At 48.1% G+C, this 20,659-nt stretch overlaps 2 protein-coding genes across 3 annotated transcripts in view; one reads left to right on the top strand and one right to left on the bottom strand.

Annotated features, from left to right (window-relative positions):
• Positions 1–15,101, top strand: LOC135805757 (TBC1 domain family member 1-like). 2 transcript variants are annotated; one of them, XM_065319845.1, is made up of 21 exons: positions 1–853; positions 3,605–4,876; positions 5,058–5,189; positions 5,783–5,924; positions 7,183–7,223; positions 7,779–7,940; positions 8,511–8,618; positions 8,740–8,787; positions 9,152–9,229; positions 9,504–9,680; positions 10,039–10,267; positions 10,657–10,830; positions 11,057–11,254; positions 11,478–11,629; positions 12,164–12,256; positions 12,444–12,603; positions 12,847–12,884; positions 13,109–13,282; positions 13,548–13,747; positions 13,930–14,161; positions 14,476–15,101. In XM_065319845.1, exons 1-21 carry the CDS (start codon positions 329–331, stop codon positions 14,572–14,574), a joined length of 4,434 nt encoding a protein of 1,477 aa, XP_065175917.1. In that variant the 5' UTR covers positions 1–328; the 3' UTR covers positions 14,575–15,101. The 2 variants fall into 2 exon arrangements, with proteins under 2 accessions (XP_065175917.1, XP_065175918.1); XM_065319846.1 differs by lacking the exon at positions 1–853 and adding an exon at positions 2,079–2,567.
• Positions 14,645–20,659, bottom strand: part of LOC135805758 (elongator complex protein 3) — a 20,159-nt gene continuing 14,144 nt past the window's right edge. Inside the window, exons 15-20 of the mRNA XM_065319848.1 lie at positions 18,095–18,185; positions 17,625–17,690; positions 16,473–16,645; positions 16,162–16,216; positions 15,878–15,959; positions 14,645–15,131 (exon numbers count right to left, since the gene is read on the bottom strand). Coding sequence (XP_065175920.1) covers positions 15,058–15,131; positions 15,878–15,959; positions 16,162–16,216; positions 16,473–16,645; positions 17,625–17,690; positions 18,095–18,185 — 541 coding nt within the window. The 3' untranslated portion in view covers positions 14,645–15,057. The remainder of the gene's footprint in view (positions 15,132–15,877; positions 15,960–16,161; positions 16,217–16,472; positions 16,646–17,624; positions 17,691–18,094; positions 18,186–20,659) is intronic.

Genomic DNA, 20,659 nt, shown 5'->3' with positions numbered 1-20,659 from the left:
TTTTTAATAGTTAGTTGTGTGCAAGACCAAGTGTCAATCAGAACACAAAGAGAGAGCTATCCACTTGACTGGTTTCTTGCTGGTTGCGTGCAGGCTGAAGCGAAACTATCCAGCAGACTCCAAGTGCCGTCCAATCACTCGCTGTAGCTGTGGACTGTGCCTCTCTGGTGAATGCACACGTGTACAAGGGTATTTTGACTGTGGACCAGCTGGCTGCGTCTTCTCGATCTCGTTGCCGGGCCCAGACTGAAGTCCGGAATCGATCTTCCTCGGCAACACCCAGTGCTTGTTGTAGTAAAGGCACGTGTTTGACGATACATGTTTCGCGATGTCGGAGGAAGTGATGAATATTCATGAGGCCGACGAACACGGCGATACTGATGCTGGTCTGCAGGGTGGCAACGGTATCGATGATGGACAAAGTCAAAAACAAAAGGCTGAAAAGCCTGAAAAGCAAGTCCCGGTGATGACCGTTACTTTTGCCGAGCCTGCTGAGTGTGCTGTGCTGGATCGTCCGGAAGACGAAGAGAAAACCTTGGTCTGCTGTGCGCAGTTGAATTACGTGGGGTTTACTCTGGTCGACTGGAGATCGACGAGATCAGTTCTCAACTGGGTAATTGGGGATCGCCTTTTGTTTCGCCGCTCGCAACATCAACCGATCACATTGTTCTGCCACCAGCGCTACTTTAGAGCGGAAGACGCCAATGACGGGGAACCGGTCTTCCTCCATCCTATCTCGGCCATCTACCAGCTAACACGTGGTCGCGATGGACTGGGTCTTGCCTACATCACACACAATCTAGCACGAGATCGCTTCTACTGCCACGCGTTCTCTGCTGCATCGCACGACGTGGTAAGTCCTGTGCAACTCGTACTGTGTCACGGCGTGTGTTCGGGCGTGAAATCCTGAGCAGATCGAACTGCGTTCGAGCTCAGGCTCCTTCTTGCAGATGGATGGGCGATGGGGTAGCGATCGTGTTACTGTGACTGTGTAGATACTAATCTGTTTGTGCAGCAGGGTCTGCATCTGTATGTCTGCTCGATGTGTGCCATTGGCTACTAGGGAAGTGTTCTGCTTCGTTCATATTCCACGAGTAGTTCTTACCCGTCTGTTGTCTCACTCAATGCAAGTGCTTAGTGGGCTCGGCGGCTTCTGAAGAGCGAATGCCGTCGTTGTCATGAACCATTGACTTACTGCATGAACGATTTGCTCAGCGCTTCTCTCACTTGGGTAGATCTTCTTCGAATTTGAGTTTTGCTGTGTGTAGCCTGCTGAGTTTCGACTTGATGATGGGAGTGCGCTGCTGGGTTCAACGTGCTGCGAGACCGAGCACATGAAGCTTGGAGATAATTATTTTTCTAAATGATCGTATTTCCATTTGATCTTGAGTTGACTACTTGGGGTCGTCTGGGTTGTACTAGGTAAAGGGACCGACGGGATCGCACATGTTCACGCTTTGCGTTGTGACATATCCGTGTTCCTACTTCATCTACCATGATCTACCCACACCATCGATGGTACGCGTCGTTACCTACCCCAGCTCCGGGAGAAAGTAATGTTCAGTTCTATTTTTGCACGCCTGAATGAAAAGAACAAGTGCCGCGCGCGGAAAGGACAGGGTCCTGACGGCCTGTCACAACAGGTCGGTGCCATCATCGGGCTGCCATGCATCCAGCTTGTTCTGCGTCTGGGAAACCCAATGGCCGTGTGTGTGTGTGTGTGTGTTTGCGTGTGCGCGTGTGGTTGTGTGTGTGTGTGTGTGTGTGTGGTGTGTGTGTGTGTGTGTGTGTGTGTGTGTGTGGTGTGTGTTTGTATGTGTGTGCCTGTGTTTGTGGATGATTGTACTGATGTAGCAGTGAGTAGAACGACTTCGCTAGCGCTGCGTGTGGGGTGACCCCGGTGTAGAATCTAGGCCATCATGCCCACACGAAATGGTATGTACTACAGTACAATAGTAACACTAACAGCCACACTCGGAACATCCTGAGTGTTGTGCTAACTGGAGGTCAGTGTTACTGTACCGATGGCGAGTGATGCCATGTGATGGTGGAAGCTAGGTGTACTACTGTAAGTGCGAGTGTTGAGGAGGACATGGAGCGTGACTGGCAATGGGATGGTGTTGTTTTGAGTCTCTATGACTGCACTGACTAGACTGCCAGTGTATGATCATGCTACTCGAGCGGCCCCTATCCCCGAAAACCTCAGTGCGCTCAACCGGGAAGCGGATGTTGCTGTTCAGCGCTATACTCGTAGCGAGCAGCCGGCAACACGACGGGGTGTGTGCACGCTGGTCTTTCGCTCACTCCCTGATATCAGCTGTTTCGTGTCACATCCGCAAGATTGGCGGAGATAGGTGGCGAGAACGGGAGAAGGAGAACGCGTTGGAAAGAACACCACGGAACTAGTTGACCGCAGTCGTTCGCCACCAATTTCGGTGTTGTGTCCACTGCTTTTAGCGTTTTTTTAAAATTTGACAATGCCTGGTGTTTTTAGTTGGTATGGCGATAATGACTCGAACGCTGTCAGCGGATGCGAAGGACACACTGTCGTGGACGCCAAAACTGGGGTGAGCGAATGGCATTGTTTTCGGATTTCCTTTGATCGAATGTTGAGAGGTCCTGTCCTAAAAGTATTTCCCATGTTTGTCGGAAGCACGTAGATTTTCCGCTTGTGGCACCACGTGGTCCGTGCGCTAACGAGATAATGCATTCATTACAGCCATTGCAGGGTACTCTACCGTTGACTTGTGTACCAGAAAAAGTGGTTCCACCTGTTTCCTAAAAATGACAGTACATATTACTAGTCATTGTACCAAGTACTAGTATAGTACTCAGTAGCGCAAACGTTCAGATGACGAAGCGGATTAGTTGATAGGAGGAAGAGGCTTCCAGGGGAAGCACGTAGTTGGAGAGAGGTCATGACATACGGTTCTTATAGTGCTATGTATGGAACCTAAGCACAGCACTCAACAGGCCAGGGTGCCTGACTTGATTGCTACAAGTACAAACATTCAATGATTCAGACTGTGACTCTGTGTGAGTCTCTAACCCCCATCCCACTGGGTTCCACTCCCAAGTAAGTGTGTTGTTGGGTGTGTTGCTCTCCAACTAATACTACTAGTATTAGTTGGAGAGCAACACAACCAAGGACACACTGACTAAGGCTGTGTACATGGTGTATCACGGTGTATGTGTATCACTAAAAGAGCTAAGTACTCGTATGTTTCAGTGCTGTGTGTGTGTGTGTGTGTGTGTGTGTGTGTGTGCGTGTGTGTGCGTGCATGGAGACAATGTGTTGGCTATGGTGTGTGCTGTGTGTGTCACCAAGCTGCCATAGCCAGACTGATTTATGTAAAACGGCTAAATTTTAGCGATTTTGGCAAAAAAAATGTGTAATCAGCAGCATGAGTCATTGTACATGTATGTCTCTTGAAAGATCATGTGCAACAGAGAGCTTCTGTTACTACGGTGACAGACTTGCAGATGCCTGTTTCTGTACTCTGTATATATGCGTGTGCGTGTGTGCATGTGGCGTGTGCGTGCATGTGTGCGTGTGTGTGTGTGTGTGTGTGTGTGTGCGTGTGTGTGATATTTTGTACTGTAGATTGCCACTGTGCACGATGCTTGGTCTGGCAGTAGCGATCGTGTGAAAACGAATCCTAAAAGCATGGACCTGCTCAGCCTGATTCCACCGGAGAAGCAGGGACTGCTAACGCTGAGTACTGCGTTGCAAGTCGAGGAACATCGTTTCAACGTGCGCTACCTGGGACAAATGACAACGACAGCCTCGACTGGCTCGTCCGCTCTTGTAGACAAGATAGTGGAAGCAGCTATGAACAAGCAGAAAGAGCAGCAACGGCGACGGCAACAGATCATAAAGGAAGGACGGCTACAGCAGTCCAGGCGAGAAATGCAACTGCAGCGCAAAGAGTCACAAGAGCAACCGGCCAGCGGAGGACAGGATAATGTCGATGGCGTGCTGTCTGACATTGTTGCGAGTACCACGCACAAAGTCAAGGCTGAGTTACAAGGAGCGGCAGCTACTGTTGCTGCTACAGCTACAGCAGCCATCAATGTGCAGAAAGAGCCCAGCGACAGTGATCTGAAGGACATTCATCGCTCACAGAGTCAGGGTGGCACAGCCAAGTCGCGATTCTTCAATCTGATTCGTCGTGGCGGTCAGGGTCCAGCTGGCACCGGCATTGGTAGCAGTACAACGCTGACTCCGACATCTAGTGATTCGCCAACCCATGCCACAAGCAGTGATGAAAAGCTGGATTTCCAGAGATCGGTCAGTGGACCGAATAGCTCGTCACCTCCTTCCAATGGAGCAGTGCCTGAGCTTGCAATGACTCGTCGAAGTAGCGATGGCCGATTGAGCAGCTCGCCTCGTACTATATCTGCGAGCCCCATGCACATGGATGATATTGATTCCTTGCAGCGTGACCGATCAAAGTGCAGCAGCAGGGCTAGTAACGTAACAGAGTCCACGCTAACCGCATCGTCCACTGGTCCCGTGACAATAGCCGATAGTGGCGACTCCGGTGTCAGCGCCGCATCGACACCGGATAGCGACCGGCACATATTCCGCACGCCATCATCTTCAGTGCTGTCGGATAGCTCAGGCGCCGTCGGCTGTGTGTTCAGTGACAGATCTGATAGCCCGCCGTCCTATGGTTTGAATTACCGCATTGTCAACCTGTGCATCTCCGCCGAGTCCATTCGCTTTTACGACACGAGCAACGCAGCGGGAAAAGCAAGACGCTCAGTGAGCCGCTCATCAAGTAGTAGTGCGGGTGAAGAGCTGGCAGATTCCACCACCACCAAACGCCTGTGCTGGGAGCGCAAACTCTCGTCCGTGTCATATTGTGCCAAGGTGAGTGCTGGCCAGGCCTTGGCTTACCAACTGTATGTGTACATGACGTGTACTCGCATCGATTACCTAGTTGACCATAGTGCACTATGAATGCAGAAATCATTGCTCTGCTAAGCCACATACAAGTGCATGTATGTACACGTTCTGATCTGGTGTTCTCTTTTCAATTTGTTTGGTACAGGGCCATATCCACAGCACAAGCTGGTGTCTAATCGTGTCCGAGTCCTCTTCTGCGTCCAGCGCACCTGCACCTGGCATCAACTCGAGTCCAAACTTTGTGTGCTACCTCTTCTCATGTGAGACGGAAGAGTCGGTAAGCGGTGCAGTTATCTATGATGACGTAGAACTGGATTTCCAGTCACGCACAGGACGTTTAAAACATTGCTGATAAGATGCAGTTAGCTCGATATGTGTCCTGCGCCCTCAATGCATAGAGTTCAGTTGGTGCTGCGCTGCATTCTCTGTTCACCTTTATTGTTGCAATGTATATGTTAGTCAGTTACACTGAGATTGCACTGTCTTCTGCTTGCGTAGTCACATGGGCTTGCTCTATAGAGGTAATGCTAAAAATGCCATGGTCGCAAGCCAGTGGATTCGCTTATGCCAAGTTATGGGTGCTGTATACAGCGTGAGTAGTACAGCGTGAGTAGTACAGCGTGAGTAGGCAGAGTTGCTAAGTATACAGCGTGAGTTGTCGGTTTTGCCTGAGCTAGTGCATCACTGCGCCACGGCTCTGCCACTTCATACAAAGCATCTCAACTGATGATTTAGTCGCAATACCTCTATCTTCTATGCTTATGATGCTCGTGGAATAGTTCAGTTTGGGTGGTTGCAGCCTATTCTTGCACCACTTGTGTGGTTCACCATGGGTGAAGGCCTGTTTTTGATTTCTTTTTGCTCCTGCAGTGTGTCACGATAATGGAGTCCATTACGAAGAGCTTCAAAGTGGCATTTGAGCTACACCGGAACCCTCCGGTCACTATTCGGTCGCCATTCTGCGAGACCTGTCCGATGTACACTCTGCACAAACTTTGTGTTCAAGTCAACAGTAAGCACAGGGCATAGCAGTAAGGGCATAGCAGTAAGGGCATAGCAGTAAGGGCATAGCAGTAAGGGCATAGCAGTAAGGGCATAGCAGTAAGGGCATAGCAGTAAGGGCATAGCAGTAAGGGCATAGCAGTAAGGGCATAGCAGTAGTTAGACTGTGGTTGTGTGGTGACAGGCCGGCGTAAGATCTATGTCGGGTGCTGGTCTGTATATATATATATATATATATATATACTCAATCTGCGGACAGAACTGTTTCGTCCTTTGTGGACTCGTCAGCGCAGCACAGAGGAAATGAGGCCGAACCTGATAGCAATGGAAATAAAAATTTCCAATCAGGCCCGAACGTACCTTGCCAGAGTGCTCAAACTGACAAGTCAGTGAGCTCTGCATTACGCAAACAGCAAAGGCACTACCCCACGCAAGAGTGCTCAACTGCTACAAGAGCAGGAGCGAAATACTCAATCTGCGGACAGAACTGTTTCGTCCTTTGTGGACTCGTCAGCGCAGCACAGAGGAAATGAGGCCGAACCTGATAGCAATGGAAATAAAAATTTCCAATCAGGCCCGAACGTACCTTGCCAGAGTGCTCAAACTGACAAGTCAGTGAGCTCTGCATTACGCAAACAGCAAAGGCACTACCCCACGCAAGAGTGCTCAACTGCTACAAGAGCAGGAGCGAAATACTCAATCTGCGGACAGAACTGTTTCGTCCTTTGTGGACTCGTCAGCGCAGCACAGAGGAAATGAGGCCGAACCTGATAGCAATGGAAATAAAAATTTCCAATCAGGCCCGAACGTACCTTGCCAGAGTGCTCAAACTGACAAGTCAGTGAGCTCTGCATTACGCAAACAGCAAAGGCACTACCCCACGCAAGAGTGCTCAACTGCTACAAGAGCAGGAGCGATATATACAGTCGTCCCTCTCTAATCCAGCACTTTATAATCCAGCACCCTCGATAAACCAGCACAATTTTCAGTAGCCAAAATGTCCTCTTCATGCACATTGCAGCAGTAAATCAGATTTGTTAATCCAGCACCCTCCCTAATCCAGCAGGTTTTCCGTGGCACAAATGGTGCCGGATTATAGAGGGACCACTGTATATGATGTTGGGTAGACTGCACATGTAGTGGCCAAGCCAGACCCATGTGATGTGATCGGATGTATGTTCTGCCTGAACATGTGTACATGCACTCTGATTGTGTACATCTGTGCACTGACGGTGGCCGTTTCTATTTCTCTCTTTTTCTCTGCACAGATTGCCTGAATGCTAAGGCGGCTCAGGCCTTTGCTACTAAGGTGAGCAGTGTACGCCCTGAGCACGAGCTGATGCCTTCCCTTGTGCTTAACAGTTGAGCAGCATTCGGTCGTCAATGCCGCACTGTTTCAGTAATGTATCCTCTTCGTGTTGGAGAGTGTTGCATGGTGTGGTCGTAAAGATCTGTGGAAGCCCTTTTAAGCGCTGCAGTGCTGCTCAGTTAAATCATGAGTCAACTAGTGCCGGGTGCTGTGAAGCCCCAGACTTGTATTTGTAGTACTCCGTACACCAGTCCAAAGCGTATTTGTAGTACTCTGTTTTGTTTTTTGTTTTTTTTAGTAGTAAAAGCCTCTTTTACGGGCGAACAAAACACAATTTGCCATGGCGGAGGATTGAAAACAAATCACATAATGATGACGTCGCATGTGATCAGACAGCAAGAGAAGCATATTGTAGTACTCTGTACACCAGTCCAAAGTGTATTTGTAGTACTCCGTACACCAGTCCAAAGCGCTTACCGGCATGTATTCATGAGATGGTATTTTATGAAGCACGATTATACTTTGTATGGTGCTTTGTAATTCTCGTTCCTGCAGGCAATTGAAGGCTTACCGAAAGAAGATCGCACGTGGATGTCGGACCGTGCGCAAGCTATCCAGCAGTTTAGTGAGGACGTGCAGCTACAGATCACCATGGGCATGCTCAGGGGGATTTCAGAGCGTCTGCAGAGCGAGCACAGTCACTCCGATAGCGAAAAGGTGAGCATAGGTGACAGAACGGGACAGCCGGCGGTGTGTGAGGGTATGTGCATAGTCACTATTCTGGCCTACGGGCGGGATGTACATGGTATTGGCTATTTGGGATGTACATGGTATTGGCTATTGAGTGAAGTGAACACAGTCTAACCTGAATAATTCGGACATCTGAGGGACTGGCCCAAGCTGTACCTTTGGTTCACTTCACTTCAAGTAGTGTCCTCATTTAGGAGTTTTAAAAGTGTGCGAATCCTTACCTCCAGTGAACTGTCGAAATGTGTCTTCAGTTTCCAAGTGTTGGTGTGTCTCAAGTGTCCTTGGACATGTTCATCTGCAACAGTAGAGAAATACTCCAGCACTGGATAGAATATAGTGTGTTGTGTGTAATGGGCCTGTCAGGCATGCGGTATCTAGTACGGTTTCGCTGTACTCTGCATGGCAATTTGCTGCTACTGGTGGTGGTCACCTGCTGCATCTGGTGTGCTCTGCATGATTCATGTCACAGTGCTGCTGCTGGTACTCCTAGCATTGTCTGTATGTGAACACCCAGTGTTGTTTGTTTCCCACGCACAGCCTATGGAGGTTGAAGACAATGATGAAGCGACATCCAAGCCGCGCCTCGGCCCATTGTCCAGGGCAAAGCGTACCTTAGCCAGCTCCATTGAAGGCCTTCGTAAGAAGGTAATGAATGGTGTGATATTAATTTTGTCATTGTGGTGCATCGTACGCAACAATGGTGTGATGTGTGCGCTATGACATTGCCACTGACACTGTTTATTTATTTATTTTTAATAATGTGTAGGATCGACCAGCTGCCTCACCGTCAGCAATCAGAGCGGGGAAGAGTGAGGTATGGTTTAGGAGTAGGGTGGATGTATGCCGTAATATGCACAATGACACATTTGTACAGGATTGCAAACTGGTGGGCTGTGACATTGGGTATCAGGGCCAGGCATCATTGGACCAATAGGCAGATTTGTGTAAACCAGGATGTTTGTTCTGATGTGAAAAGGATTGTTTGGTGAGAGACTGGTAACAACATAGTCAAATTTTGTTGCCCAAAATTAATGGCCCACGATTGCCTAGTGGGAGAGTGTGATCTCAGTTGATGAGCCGGCTGATCTTATTGGAGTCTAGCATGTGTTTGCGTCAGCTACATGTACAGCACGGTGTTTTCATGCAATGTGCTCTTGAATGGTTTGTCATGTGTACAGAGTCCAAGCACATCACTTCGACGGAAGACCATCGGACATGAGGGAGACGCGGAAAGTGGACCTGAATCAGCGCGTGCAGTAAGCAGTTTTGGATATTCCAGTGTGTGCGTGCTAAGCATGCGGTTGTCTTGAGTGGTTTCACCATCTCCTCCACCTGTGTGTTGTGTTCATGTCAGGCTTTGAAGGAGTACTCACATCACATGTATTGTATGTCCATGGAGTACTCACATCACATGTATGATGTCCATGGTGCATTCCCACAACCAGGTTTTGGATTGGTTGTGTTTGAAGCGGCTTTGACTGGACCTGTTTCCAACCCTATCGGATGTGTTTTGTGTTTCTCCCCTCTCAGTCTCAGCGACATCCGAGCCTTCCTGTCGTATCGGGACAGGTACGATCATCACCTCTTCACGGCAGTCCACACCCATCACCGCCAGGCACGCCCACACTGTCAGTTCCAGCACATACTCCACCATCGCTGCGTCGCAGAACTCCCAGATCACCAACCAGGAAGACATCTTTCCGTCATGTAAGAAGCCATTATTATTGCTCCCGGGCTATAAGTTCTAGGTGCTAGTATTTCTGGTGGTATGTACAGGTTTTACCAGTTATAAATCACCCCCCCCCCCCCCACACACACACACTTGGGGCCTCTATTTCCCGGTTTAATTGATGGCAGTTAAACCCCGGCTGTAAGTCGACTACTAGTACCCTTTCTATATCAAGTTTGTTTACACAGTTTATTGTCTCTTGTATGACTATGAGTAACACCTTTGCCCAATTGTTAGTCATGGTTAACTGGAGACTACCAGCATGTGTAAGACGTGAACTGTTTTGCAAGATTTGAGAATAACGTCTTGCTGTGCTATTCCACTGGTGTTCTCTAGTCGATATACAAGACTGCGCACGCAACACCTGGTGGCCAGCCGTTATCCCCTTCTAAAGAAGCTGCTGGTGATGATGAAGATGACGATGAGCTGACCAAGAAGTCCGGCCTTGATCCGCTGCTCACCCCTCGTCGCGACTACACCAGTTCACCAACTGCCAGAGGCTTGTGGAAGAGAGCTATAGATGAGCAAGTGATGTTGGTGAGATTGGAGAAGGCCTCGCAGAAACGTAAGAACACGCGAGCTACATGGTCAATCTCTAATCTAACCCATGCATTGCTTCTAACAATTTTATAAAGTGCTACAGTAGTCTTCCAATCACCAGCTGAGCTCTCCTGAAAATGGCTGTGGGATGAAGTTCTTGCCCAGGTTTTATACCTGGGTGGCAAGCTGTAGCTGATGCTTCATGTTGACTTTCATGTTATCTCTGCAAGGTAGAGAAGTGCTGTAGTTGAATGAGAAACGCTAACAAAAAAGCTAACAACTTTTCTTTTTGACATTCTGTTTCGAATTTTAGTTAACGTTAGCAGTCGTACACAAGCATGACTGCAGCCTGTGTCATGAAATAGTAACTCTCTGCCTCTCGTCCTTTTCGGTTTTCCTCTGATCCTTTCTTAGACTATGAGCCTGGTGAGCTAGAGGCCAGGAGGTTAGCCTACGGTGACATGCTTGAGCAGAGCGAGCAGGAGCGCCTCACCCAGGTCTGGGAGAAACTACTCAGTTCAGCGAAGAATGCAAAGCTTGAACAGCTGTCTGCGCTGAAAAGCGGCGTGAGGAAAGCCGTAGCAGATGGTAAGCATTGAATGAATAACAACGCACTTCACGTTGTGGGCAATGATTGGAAGTTTGAGACGCATGCAACGGTGCTGCTTCAGTTGCTGCGATGATGGCCTATGTGCAACAGTGCACTGAAGTATTTACGTTCAAGCTTCATCAGTTTGCGAATCCCACTTGAGCTGATGTGTCTTGCCAATGGTTAACTCTCCATGCAATGCTCTTCTTGTGTCCATTGTTCTAGGAATACCAAAGGGTCTACATGGACGTGCCTGGAAACTATTGAATTCACTGCAACCACCTTCTAAGCTATTGAAGCCAAAGCCTGTTGGTAATTCCGACTCTGGATATTCGACCCCTCCTGCGAATGGCCAGATTTTGGACTTCGAAATTCTCAAAGTCCAGAGCACACCTTTCCTCCATGCCATCATCATTGACCTCGGTAAATAACTAAAATAATATGTTTGTGACATTTTCAACTATGTGTGTCGGCACGTCTCTTTCGAGTCTTTGTCTGGGATGGTATTCAATCTTGATCGTGTGGAACTTCTGGTGTCTTTGTCTGCTGCCGGTTTGGATTTCCTGCGCCCAAGCGTATGATCTATCTCGTTAATTAACTATGTTGTTTGTTACCCCTCCTCGTCTTCTCTCTCTCCATTGCATAGGTCGCACGTTTCCTGGCCATGAGTACTTCCAAAGTGTCGCTGGTCCCGGACAGTGCTCTCTATTTCATGTGCTGCGTGCTTACGCCAGCGTGGATCAGGATGTCGGCTACTGCCAAGGCTTGAGCTTTGTCGCTGGCCTCCTGATCATGCATGTAAGTACTAAGTGCTGGGCATACACAATGCGGCCCTGGGTGTATGGATGTATATGCATGCCCTGGGTGTATGGATGTATATGCATGCCCTGGGTGTATGGATGTATATGCATGCCCTGGGTGTATGGATGTATATGCAGGCCCTGGGTGTATGGATTGTTATGCAGGCCCTGGGTGTATGGATGTATATGCAGGCCCTGGGTGTATGGATGTATATGCATGCACGTGCATGTGGGTTACTTGATGATCATCGGTTCCTTTTACTGTAAGTCGACAAATATTCGGCGCATATCTATTTTCGGCTATTTTCAGCCTGGCCATGTTTGGCCGAAAAATTGTTTTGCAAGGTTCAGTGTGACAGTGTATACAGGCGGCAGCAGTACAGGCCAAAAAGATGATGTGGCCGAAACGGGTTTTAGCCCTGGGAGGCCGAAATTTGAATTGGGCCGAAAATTTGAAGACTTACAGTAGGGGTTACATGTTCCTTAGTTGACATTGTGTTGTTGCATGTTTGGTGTGCACACTATACTGCAGGCGGACACAGACAGCGATGCCTTCCACTTTCTACTTGCACTGATGTACGACGAGCTGCGTGATCAGTACAAGCCGGATATGGCAAGGTTGCAGGTAGGTCTTCCTATTTGGATGTGCTCAAGTCCTGCACAAGGCACTGTCATACCCGCACCATTCAGCATAGCTCCACGTTATCACGTAGTTTTAATCCTCTTTCTGGCACGTTTTCTCAGTCCTCGTTTTGCTGCATACATGTAAATAACTCCTCTCCCCCTCTTCCTCCCTGCTCCTTGTGTTGCAGGTGAGACTGTACCAGTTGTCTCGTCTGCTCCACGACTATCACCCAAGGATGCATGATCTGTTTGAAAAGCACGACGTAGCGCCGTTCTTCTACGCAGCGCCGTGGTTCCTGACTTTGTTCTGCTCCCAGTTTCCACTCTACTTTGCTACAAGAACAATGGGTAAGGAACAGCGGTGAGCAACTACCGGGCAACGGGCGTGCTTGTTAACCACATGATTGAGCTTGCTTGGCATTGGGGCTTGTCATGCTAGTGTCTGAGCAACACAGCTGGTGATGATTAGCTGTTACTTGATGTCAGGAATTCGGTATCATTCTGCTGTTGTGTCTCCAAGTCACGGTGGCACATGTTGACACACTCTTTATCCTTCTTTTGGATGTGCTTCTGTGTGTCTGATTTCCACAGATCTTATCTTCTTGGATGGCATTGATGCAATTTTCAAGGTAAGGCATGAGCATGTTTGTAGAAGCTTACATGATCGGTGGATGTTGAATCAATGATAGATCTGGTACTGTGGAACGTTGACCTATGTATGCCTGGTAAGAATCAGCACATTGCACAGCTCCATAGCTATTCTTATGTTGTTCATTTTGTGGAGTTCAGCTAACAGTACCTCAGTTATAACAGTTCCAACTGTTGGGTTTCTTTTTTGTGTTGTGGATGGTAGGTGTGCCTGACACTACTACGCCATGCCGAGCGGCAACTGCTAGAGTGCACCAGTTTTGAACAGATCTTGGAGTGCATGAAGGCAGTGCTGCCAGCACTTGGTGCGCGAGTACCAGACACGATTGTCAGAGAGGCCATGGACATGGATATTCACGAGAAGCTGAGAACGTTTGAGGTATGGGGCATGACCAGGACAGTGTAGGTAGTGTACTGGCTTTCACTGGGCATTGATTTCCTGTCCATGGAGACCATGAAGGAACACACCTGGACTAGAGTTTTGTGATGAATGACACTGACCCTACTAAAGGGCCAGCTCCTGTGCCAGTTGTCACAGGAATGCTCTGCACATATGGTTGGAACATTACATGATCCGCTATGGTATTTCTCGCACCTCTTGTCAAACGTTTCCGTGCCTGTTGTCGTATGTATGTTGTTGACAGGTTGAGCATGCAGTGCTGCAGGACCTGGATAACACGCAGACCATGAGCGCTGATCTAGAGGCAGCCAACATTGCACTGCGCTCGCAGCACACCGACCTCATTCAGCAGCTGGCCGTGGCACGCGGCAGTGCGCTGAGACTGCAGGACACTGTCAATGAGCTGAGCACAGAGAATGCGCGCCTTGTTCAGCAATCAGAACGGTTAGTGAATCTGAGCGTGTCTGCATGGCTAGCGATTTACCTGTTTTGAGAGGGAATGTCCCCTGCAAAGGTGCAATTGAGACTAACACAGACCCCAGCACATATCCTGATACCGAAGAAAGCTCCATTGCCTGAGCGAACCATGTATGTGTGTAATTTGACATTGTTATCTCGACCTGCAGGTTCACTGTGCAAATCACTGATTTGAGACACACCGTGGCTCAGTTGCAACGACAGCTGGCTGTCAATACCTCGACCGAGAGCAGGGAGGAAGCAGCGGCGGATGAAGTTAACGAAGGTGTTTCTACAGGTTCTATTGTCATCAGACGGAATAACCTGAAGCCACCTCATGCGAGTGGCCTGCGTCGTCGTCTTTCTGTGCCCGTGTTTTCTCAAACAAGACCAATGGTGCAGGTAAGTTGAAACCAGCCACAGTGTACCATGTAGCCACCAGCGGATGAGCAAAAAGACTGTTTAGCAGGTCATGCGAACTTAAAAGTCACAACACATGCAGTTGCTGCGCTCTGCGCTGCTGTCTTCTGCGTGAAGCACATGCCCTCTGAAGTAAATAATGAGGTTGACCCCCCCCCCCCCCCACGCGCGAGTTCTGCGAGAGAGACAATTGTGTAGAAGAAAGAAGCAGCGATCCAGTGTCCTACTTTTCATAATGACTGTGTTCTCTTATTGATTTTATTCGTTTCTTCTTCTTCTTCTTCTTGTGTTCACAGCGCCGATATCAACGGTCATTTGACGACTTGGCCGAGACTCCAATATCAAAACTGGAGCAATTCTTCGCAGAGGCTGACCTTGACAACATGCGAAGATAAATTTACAATTTGCCCGGCATGATCAGCCGGAAAAGGAGACCATACTGCCGTGACAACATGCGAAGATAAATTTACAATTTGCCCGGCATGATCAACCGGAAAAGGAGACTATACTGCTAATATGCAATGCAGAGCAAAGAAGCAGAATGGAGAAGAAATTTGAGAAAAAAAACTTTAATCAAGATGCACAGTAACTTATTCAGCACCGCCAATGGCATGTTAATCTTATGCATTCTATTTATTTTTGGGAACAAATAGAAAACAAAATTTTCTTGATGAATCTCATTCAACAATGCAAATATATTGTTATCTTTCCTATCTGCAAAAAGAAGCTGGCTATGTACAAAGCGATTGATTATTTCCATGCTGTATTTACAATATATGCACATGTACACAGGTAGCAATGCTTGACTTGGTTATTGCTACTGGCTGCTGCTGCTGCTGGTATTTCCGCATCTGAACACTCCAGCTCTGTCACTGTTCTCATAAGTCCTTGACCATGTATGGGCCTTCAAGCTCATAGCCAATCTTGCGGTAGTAGTTGCGTGTGCCAACACCTGCAAACATGGCGAAAAAGATCACACACACACACACACACACACACACACACACACACACACACACACACACACACACACACACACACACACACACACACCTTGACATGGCCATACTGCATACACAGTGTAGTACCGGTACAAGTGTGGTAGGGTGCCAGTTGCGGTACTGCGGTGGGTTTGTTGGAGAGGCAGGACCTGTGGGTTTGCTGGAGAGGCAGGACAGCAGGGGTGTTCAATCATCAGTGCTCAGCCCATACCTACAAGCCGTGCGATGTGGAGATTACATAATACAGTAATTAGGCTACAAACCGGGATGGTCGTGTGAATGCCGCTGTCTGACGATCGCTGAAATGCGTGAAACTTGAAGTTAGTCACAGCTACATAGCCTTTCGCCTCCGTTGTTTGTGATAATTAGGTTACTTAGTGGATGCGAATGATCTCTCGCCTGATTTAGCTAGCAAAGTTGCCTAGCACAGGGTACAACTCCTCCGCGAACACTGGGTTATGCAACAAACGAAATCCATGTATTGGGAATTTGGGAGTCGTCCACTACATTACAGCACCATGGCGCTGTGCAGCTCCAGACCTATGAACACTGGCCCATGCACCTGCAGGGCACAGCGTTATTCATGAGCCTGGATTACATGGAGCACAACCGTATCTACATGACTGTACTGCTGAAATAACGATGATGATAAAAAATATATCGGTCACGTCAACCTTGTACAAAGCACAGCACTCACCTGAAATGACAGCAATCTTGTGGCTGCCATGCTCATCGCGAGCAATGCGCTCTGCTTCCTCCATCAACAGCATTCCAAAGCCCTACAACATAAGCAACAATAACACCGTTATGCATCCACATAAGAAAGAGACGAGATTCAGAGTAGAGCAGAAGGGATTCCTGGGCAATCTCAGCCAATGTACCAAGCACCAGGTGGTTCCCCAGGTACCATCAGCCAACATCATGCACCCGTGGAAGGAGTGTGTGGCTCAGTACAAACGTGCCATGCATAACAGGACCTACCTGATGCTGAAACTTGCCAGGGTCACGTGCGTTGACAGGAACCACACTACCATACCTGCAATACAGGACAGCACAGGGATAAAGGATTAACTCCATGGGCAAACAGTGGCCAAATACAATGAGTGGGATGAGAGGGATGTACTCAGAAACTCACATTCACAATCTGAGAGAGAGAGTAATAGAAAAGTCTTCTGCAAGATTCAACATAACAGGTGGTGGATCACATCCAGTAGAACTATAGATCTACTGTGGTCCGCATGCTCAACCATTTATTTCTCACGACACTGCAAGCAGTAGAGTCACCGACTTACACGTGCAGCTCTCGAACAATGGAGCAGCCATCCTTCAGCTCGGCACGGTATGTGTCTACAGAACACTTGCGCAGTCGCAGCAAACCAATCAGAATGTCCTGCTCCGGATCCTCGTAGGACAAGAACGTCTCCCATGAGCCATTGGCAACGTAGTCACGGCGAATCAGCTCAACCTATTTACGCATACAGGTTGTTGAATGGAAAATGGGTGGTACATGTATAAATGATCATAAGGACAAGTGTACTGCAAAACGGAGTGCACAATGGCAGGAAAAGTATTGCAATCCAATTTCATGGCTGGCATAGCGAGATGGAGTGCATAAGTCAAATCAATTTACACAATCCTGTTCTAAAAAATTAGTAAACACATGCAAGCAAGTAGGTTGTTCCTCTGCCCGAATAGTGCTCAATGCCCGTATAAGGCATGTCTTTCCACACAGTAGAGTTGACTGATGGTTGTGATTTAAAGTGAAACTCAGAGTCGCAGCACAGCTTCTCAGTCCCAATTCACACCTTGTACAAGATGAGTGCAGGTGAGCAATGATCTCCAACCAGTTCACAGAAAGCATGGCGATTCTGCGAGGCTTCCACAGAGCTACATTCCTTGGCCAAGCATAGGTTAGGCACATTTCAGACCTCCTCTGCACCCCTGACTAGGGTTGGTGTGACATCATTTGCAAAGCAATGTGGCTTCAACATTATGCATATCCATAATCTGCAGAGCAGCACAATCTCCACGGCTGGTTGAGTCATTATCATTATTCATGGCAATACAAGCTGGCTTGTGCGGATTGGTGGCAAGTGGCACCTCCTCATCAAATCCTGTATATAGTATATATAATCATATACCCCAGGCTATGATATCGAGATCTCGAGTCAGTTGAGCATTTTGTGCTGTTAGGCTTTTCTCCATTTGTATACAACACCAAAGTGAGTTCTTTTGCCCCCCCCCCAAAAATGAGCCCAGTAAGCTTCCTTCCATGTAAAATAAAAAAGAGCAAATAAGTTGCATTTCACCCCTAATTCCTACTACATGGACATGCACATCAGGTAACAGACTGGACTGAGAGGATAGTATCACACTGGCTACATCAGGCAACAGACTGGACTGAGAGGATAGTATCACACTGGCTACTTGTAGTGTTACCTCACCTGATAGGGCTGAACCTTGTGGTGGATCTCCTGAATTCCAACCTCCCTCGTCCGTACATCACGGCACTGTGCATTGGTGGTGGTGCGTTGGCAAACAGTGAGGTAGCCAGCGGAACCCCCCCCCCCCCCCCCCCACACACATACACACACACACACACACACACACACACACACACACACACACACACACACACACACACACACAAATGCACACACACGTGAGTGCAAGCACACACAGAGTCAACATGTGTTCACTTATGCAAAGTTTGAAGTTGCCCTCCGTCCCCATATATGCGCACATATGGCGTACAAGCACTGGATACTGGAAAATCACGAAGAAACAGCCATAAACACATATACATGTATCTGCAGAAGAGCCACCAGCCCAAGCCTGTGGCAAACGTGGCAGCAAGCCAAGCAGAGCATCTTTACTGCAGGTAACAATATATAATAAACATGTTAGTTCCTACCTCAGTTCCAAGGTCCTTCATTCTAGCCAGGGCTAATTCTCTCAAGTTGCCATGCTCTACACCTGATGATACCAGCGGCATGGGAATATCTCTGCATTACACGCACATAGCACATGCACGCATGCACACGCGCGCGCGCGCGCGAACACACACACACACACGAATGTGCACACACACACAACACACAAATGAACAAATACATGATTAGCAAGTGACAATGTTCACAAACAGGTAAGGCACAAGTGTGGTAAGTGTTCGTCTGACCTCACTAGATGTAGACATGACCACACGATATCAGTTGCCAGAGAGAGAGTGAGGATGAGAGTTGATTATCATAATACGTCAGTAGGTTAGGGACCGTCCGGGGTTACCGATTGTTTTTACAAAACGAAAAGATTTAGTATTTTTCAGCCCCCACCCACCCACCCACCTTTTCTGCAGGTAAAACGAATTCCAATAAAATATTGATGTCAATTTTCGACACCCAAAAGTAACTGGGCATTCTCCAACTGCATTCAATAATTATTTTCAAAACGAAACTCCAAACCCACCCACCCCCAAACGAAATCTTTTCGTTTCTAATGGTAACCTTGAACGGCCCCGTCCGTAAATATCGATGTTTTTTTAGAGACGATATTTGTTCATATCTCCCCCCCCCCCCCCCTAATACGAACATACATACATTTATGCAGTGGACCGATATTTTTTTATATTGAACGGTTTGTGTGTACAGGTACGTACATAATACGTGCTGCAGTACAAGTCACAAGGTTCAAGTGCCTGCATGCTGCATGGTGCACGAGCCGCAACAAGCAAGTACAAGGTGCATACCTAAACATAGCGTATGTAAAGATCGATATTTTTTCCGCCAAAACGAACAGCGTCAACCCCCCCCCCCCCCCCCATACGAACGAATATCGTCTCTAAAAAAACATTGATATTTACGGACGGCCCCTTAGGAGAAAAGGCGGGGAGGAAGGAGACTGGGACACACACCACGGCTGTCTCAGTGTACATGAATCCGCGCATGGAAGTACGGGTATGAGTACAGACGGCAAGGTCGTGAATGTGGGGAAACCCCTCACTCAAATTCAAAAAAAAATCTCAAATACACTTGACGCGACCACTGATATCTGTCGGTGTCGAGACCATTCTGAGCTGCACAGCACAACAAGAATCTGTGCATGTAGTCCTATGCATGCAGGATAACGGTACTTGGATGCAGAAGAGCCGAAAAAACTGCTTCTTTCCCGATTCAGCTGTTTCTTTGCTGAGTTCGTTCTTGATCAGTGCTACGTAGTGACAGTTGAGTAACGATTCGACGTGATTTTGGAGACGCCTGCACGCCCTACCGGAGCAAACGCCGCTGCTGTGGCAGGTTCTTGAAGGTAGGATCATCCTTCGTCTCCACGCTGAGAAAAGTTCGTCGTGTTCTAATGGGCAGATCCATGTTCTTGGCTGCTTATTCAAAGGTACTTTCTGTTGTTTTTGAAATTTTTAAAATTTGTGTGCATAGGTTCTGTAGAGTGTTACGATGAGTTCTACTCTTGATCATGCATTTCATGTGGAGCATGTAAATTCCCTGTGTCGTTTGGGTGGCTGCAATTTACCCACAAATCGCAAAGGCCATAAGTCATGGAGTGCTCCTACTTACACCGTCAAGGAACACTCCCTCGATATATTCCGTGCCTTCAACGTTAAAGTTGAAGAGGATCAAGAGGGAGTGCATCCCAATCAATTTTGCAAATCGTGTTTTGATTTTTGCATTCGACCCTGAAGAAAAGCTCATGCAATGCAGGTGGCTGTGGGCAAAGTTTGCCAACTGTTCACGAATGGTCTGCACATACAGACAGCAAATGTAGCACCTGCACTCGCATTGCTGAAAGCAGAAAAGGTGGACGGCAAAAGAAGGCAACGAAAGCACGCATGACACATGGTGACAGTGATGTTACCTGTACCCGGGCTGTGTCTACTTGCACCAATGCTGTTGACATTGACCAAGAGAAGGTCGCCTCTCTGGTCACTGACAACTATGTTTCTTGTTTGCCTCTGTCGCCGGACCGCTTCACGTTTGTGCCGAGCGCACTCATTTGCCACATTTGCGGTCTTGTTGCAAATCTTGCTGTGCAATCTCCCTGCTGCAGTAAATTAGTTTGTGCTGAATGTATTGTGGGCTGGCTGGAAACCTCTTCGTCCTGCCACTCCTGCAAAAAGGTTGTTCTCTTGTCGTCATTCCAGTCTGTACATCCGTTTGCTCGGGTGACGTTGTCTGAACTTGTCCTGTCCTGTGACAATGCTGGTGAATCAGCGCTCGAGGGTTATTCAGCCAGAGTCACATTAGCATCTTTGCAGAGCCATGTTGCCGAGTGTCCATTCGCCAAACACCCGCCACCCAAGCGCTACTTGACGCCTTCCTCCACCGTGGCAAGTGTGTTGGCTGCACCACATGGCCTTTTGCAAGGTGATGTTGCTTCCAAGCTCTTTAACAGGCTAGTTGAAGCTCGAGCGGAGGATGGCCGACTTGAGCAGCGGACGCGTGGCAGCACATCCCTGTGGCACAGGGTT

Source organism: Sycon ciliatum, chromosome 1, assembly GCF_964019385.1.
Source record: "Sycon ciliatum chromosome 1, ocSycCili1.1, whole genome shotgun sequence".
Taxonomy (NCBI): domain Eukaryota; kingdom Metazoa; phylum Porifera; class Calcarea; order Leucosolenida; family Sycettidae; genus Sycon; species Sycon ciliatum.
This window is presented reverse-complemented; position numbering and strand designations above follow the sequence as displayed.

What these genes read in the sequence shown, in the direction of transcription:
- LOC135805757 (XM_065319845.1), top strand. Translation starts at nt 329, where the DNA reads ATGTCGGAGGAAGTGATGAATATTCATGAGGCCGACGAACACGGCGAT. An exon ending in GGAGAAGGCCTCGCAGAAAC is followed by an intron (nt 10,268 to 10,656) that starts GTAAGAACACGC and finishes ATCCTTTCTTAG; the next exon opens with ACTATGAGCCTGGTGAGCTA. An exon ending in AAACAAGACCAATGGTGCAG is followed by an intron (nt 14,162 to 14,475) that starts GTAAGTTGAAAC and finishes TTGTGTTCACAG; the next exon opens with CGCCGATATCAACGGTCATT.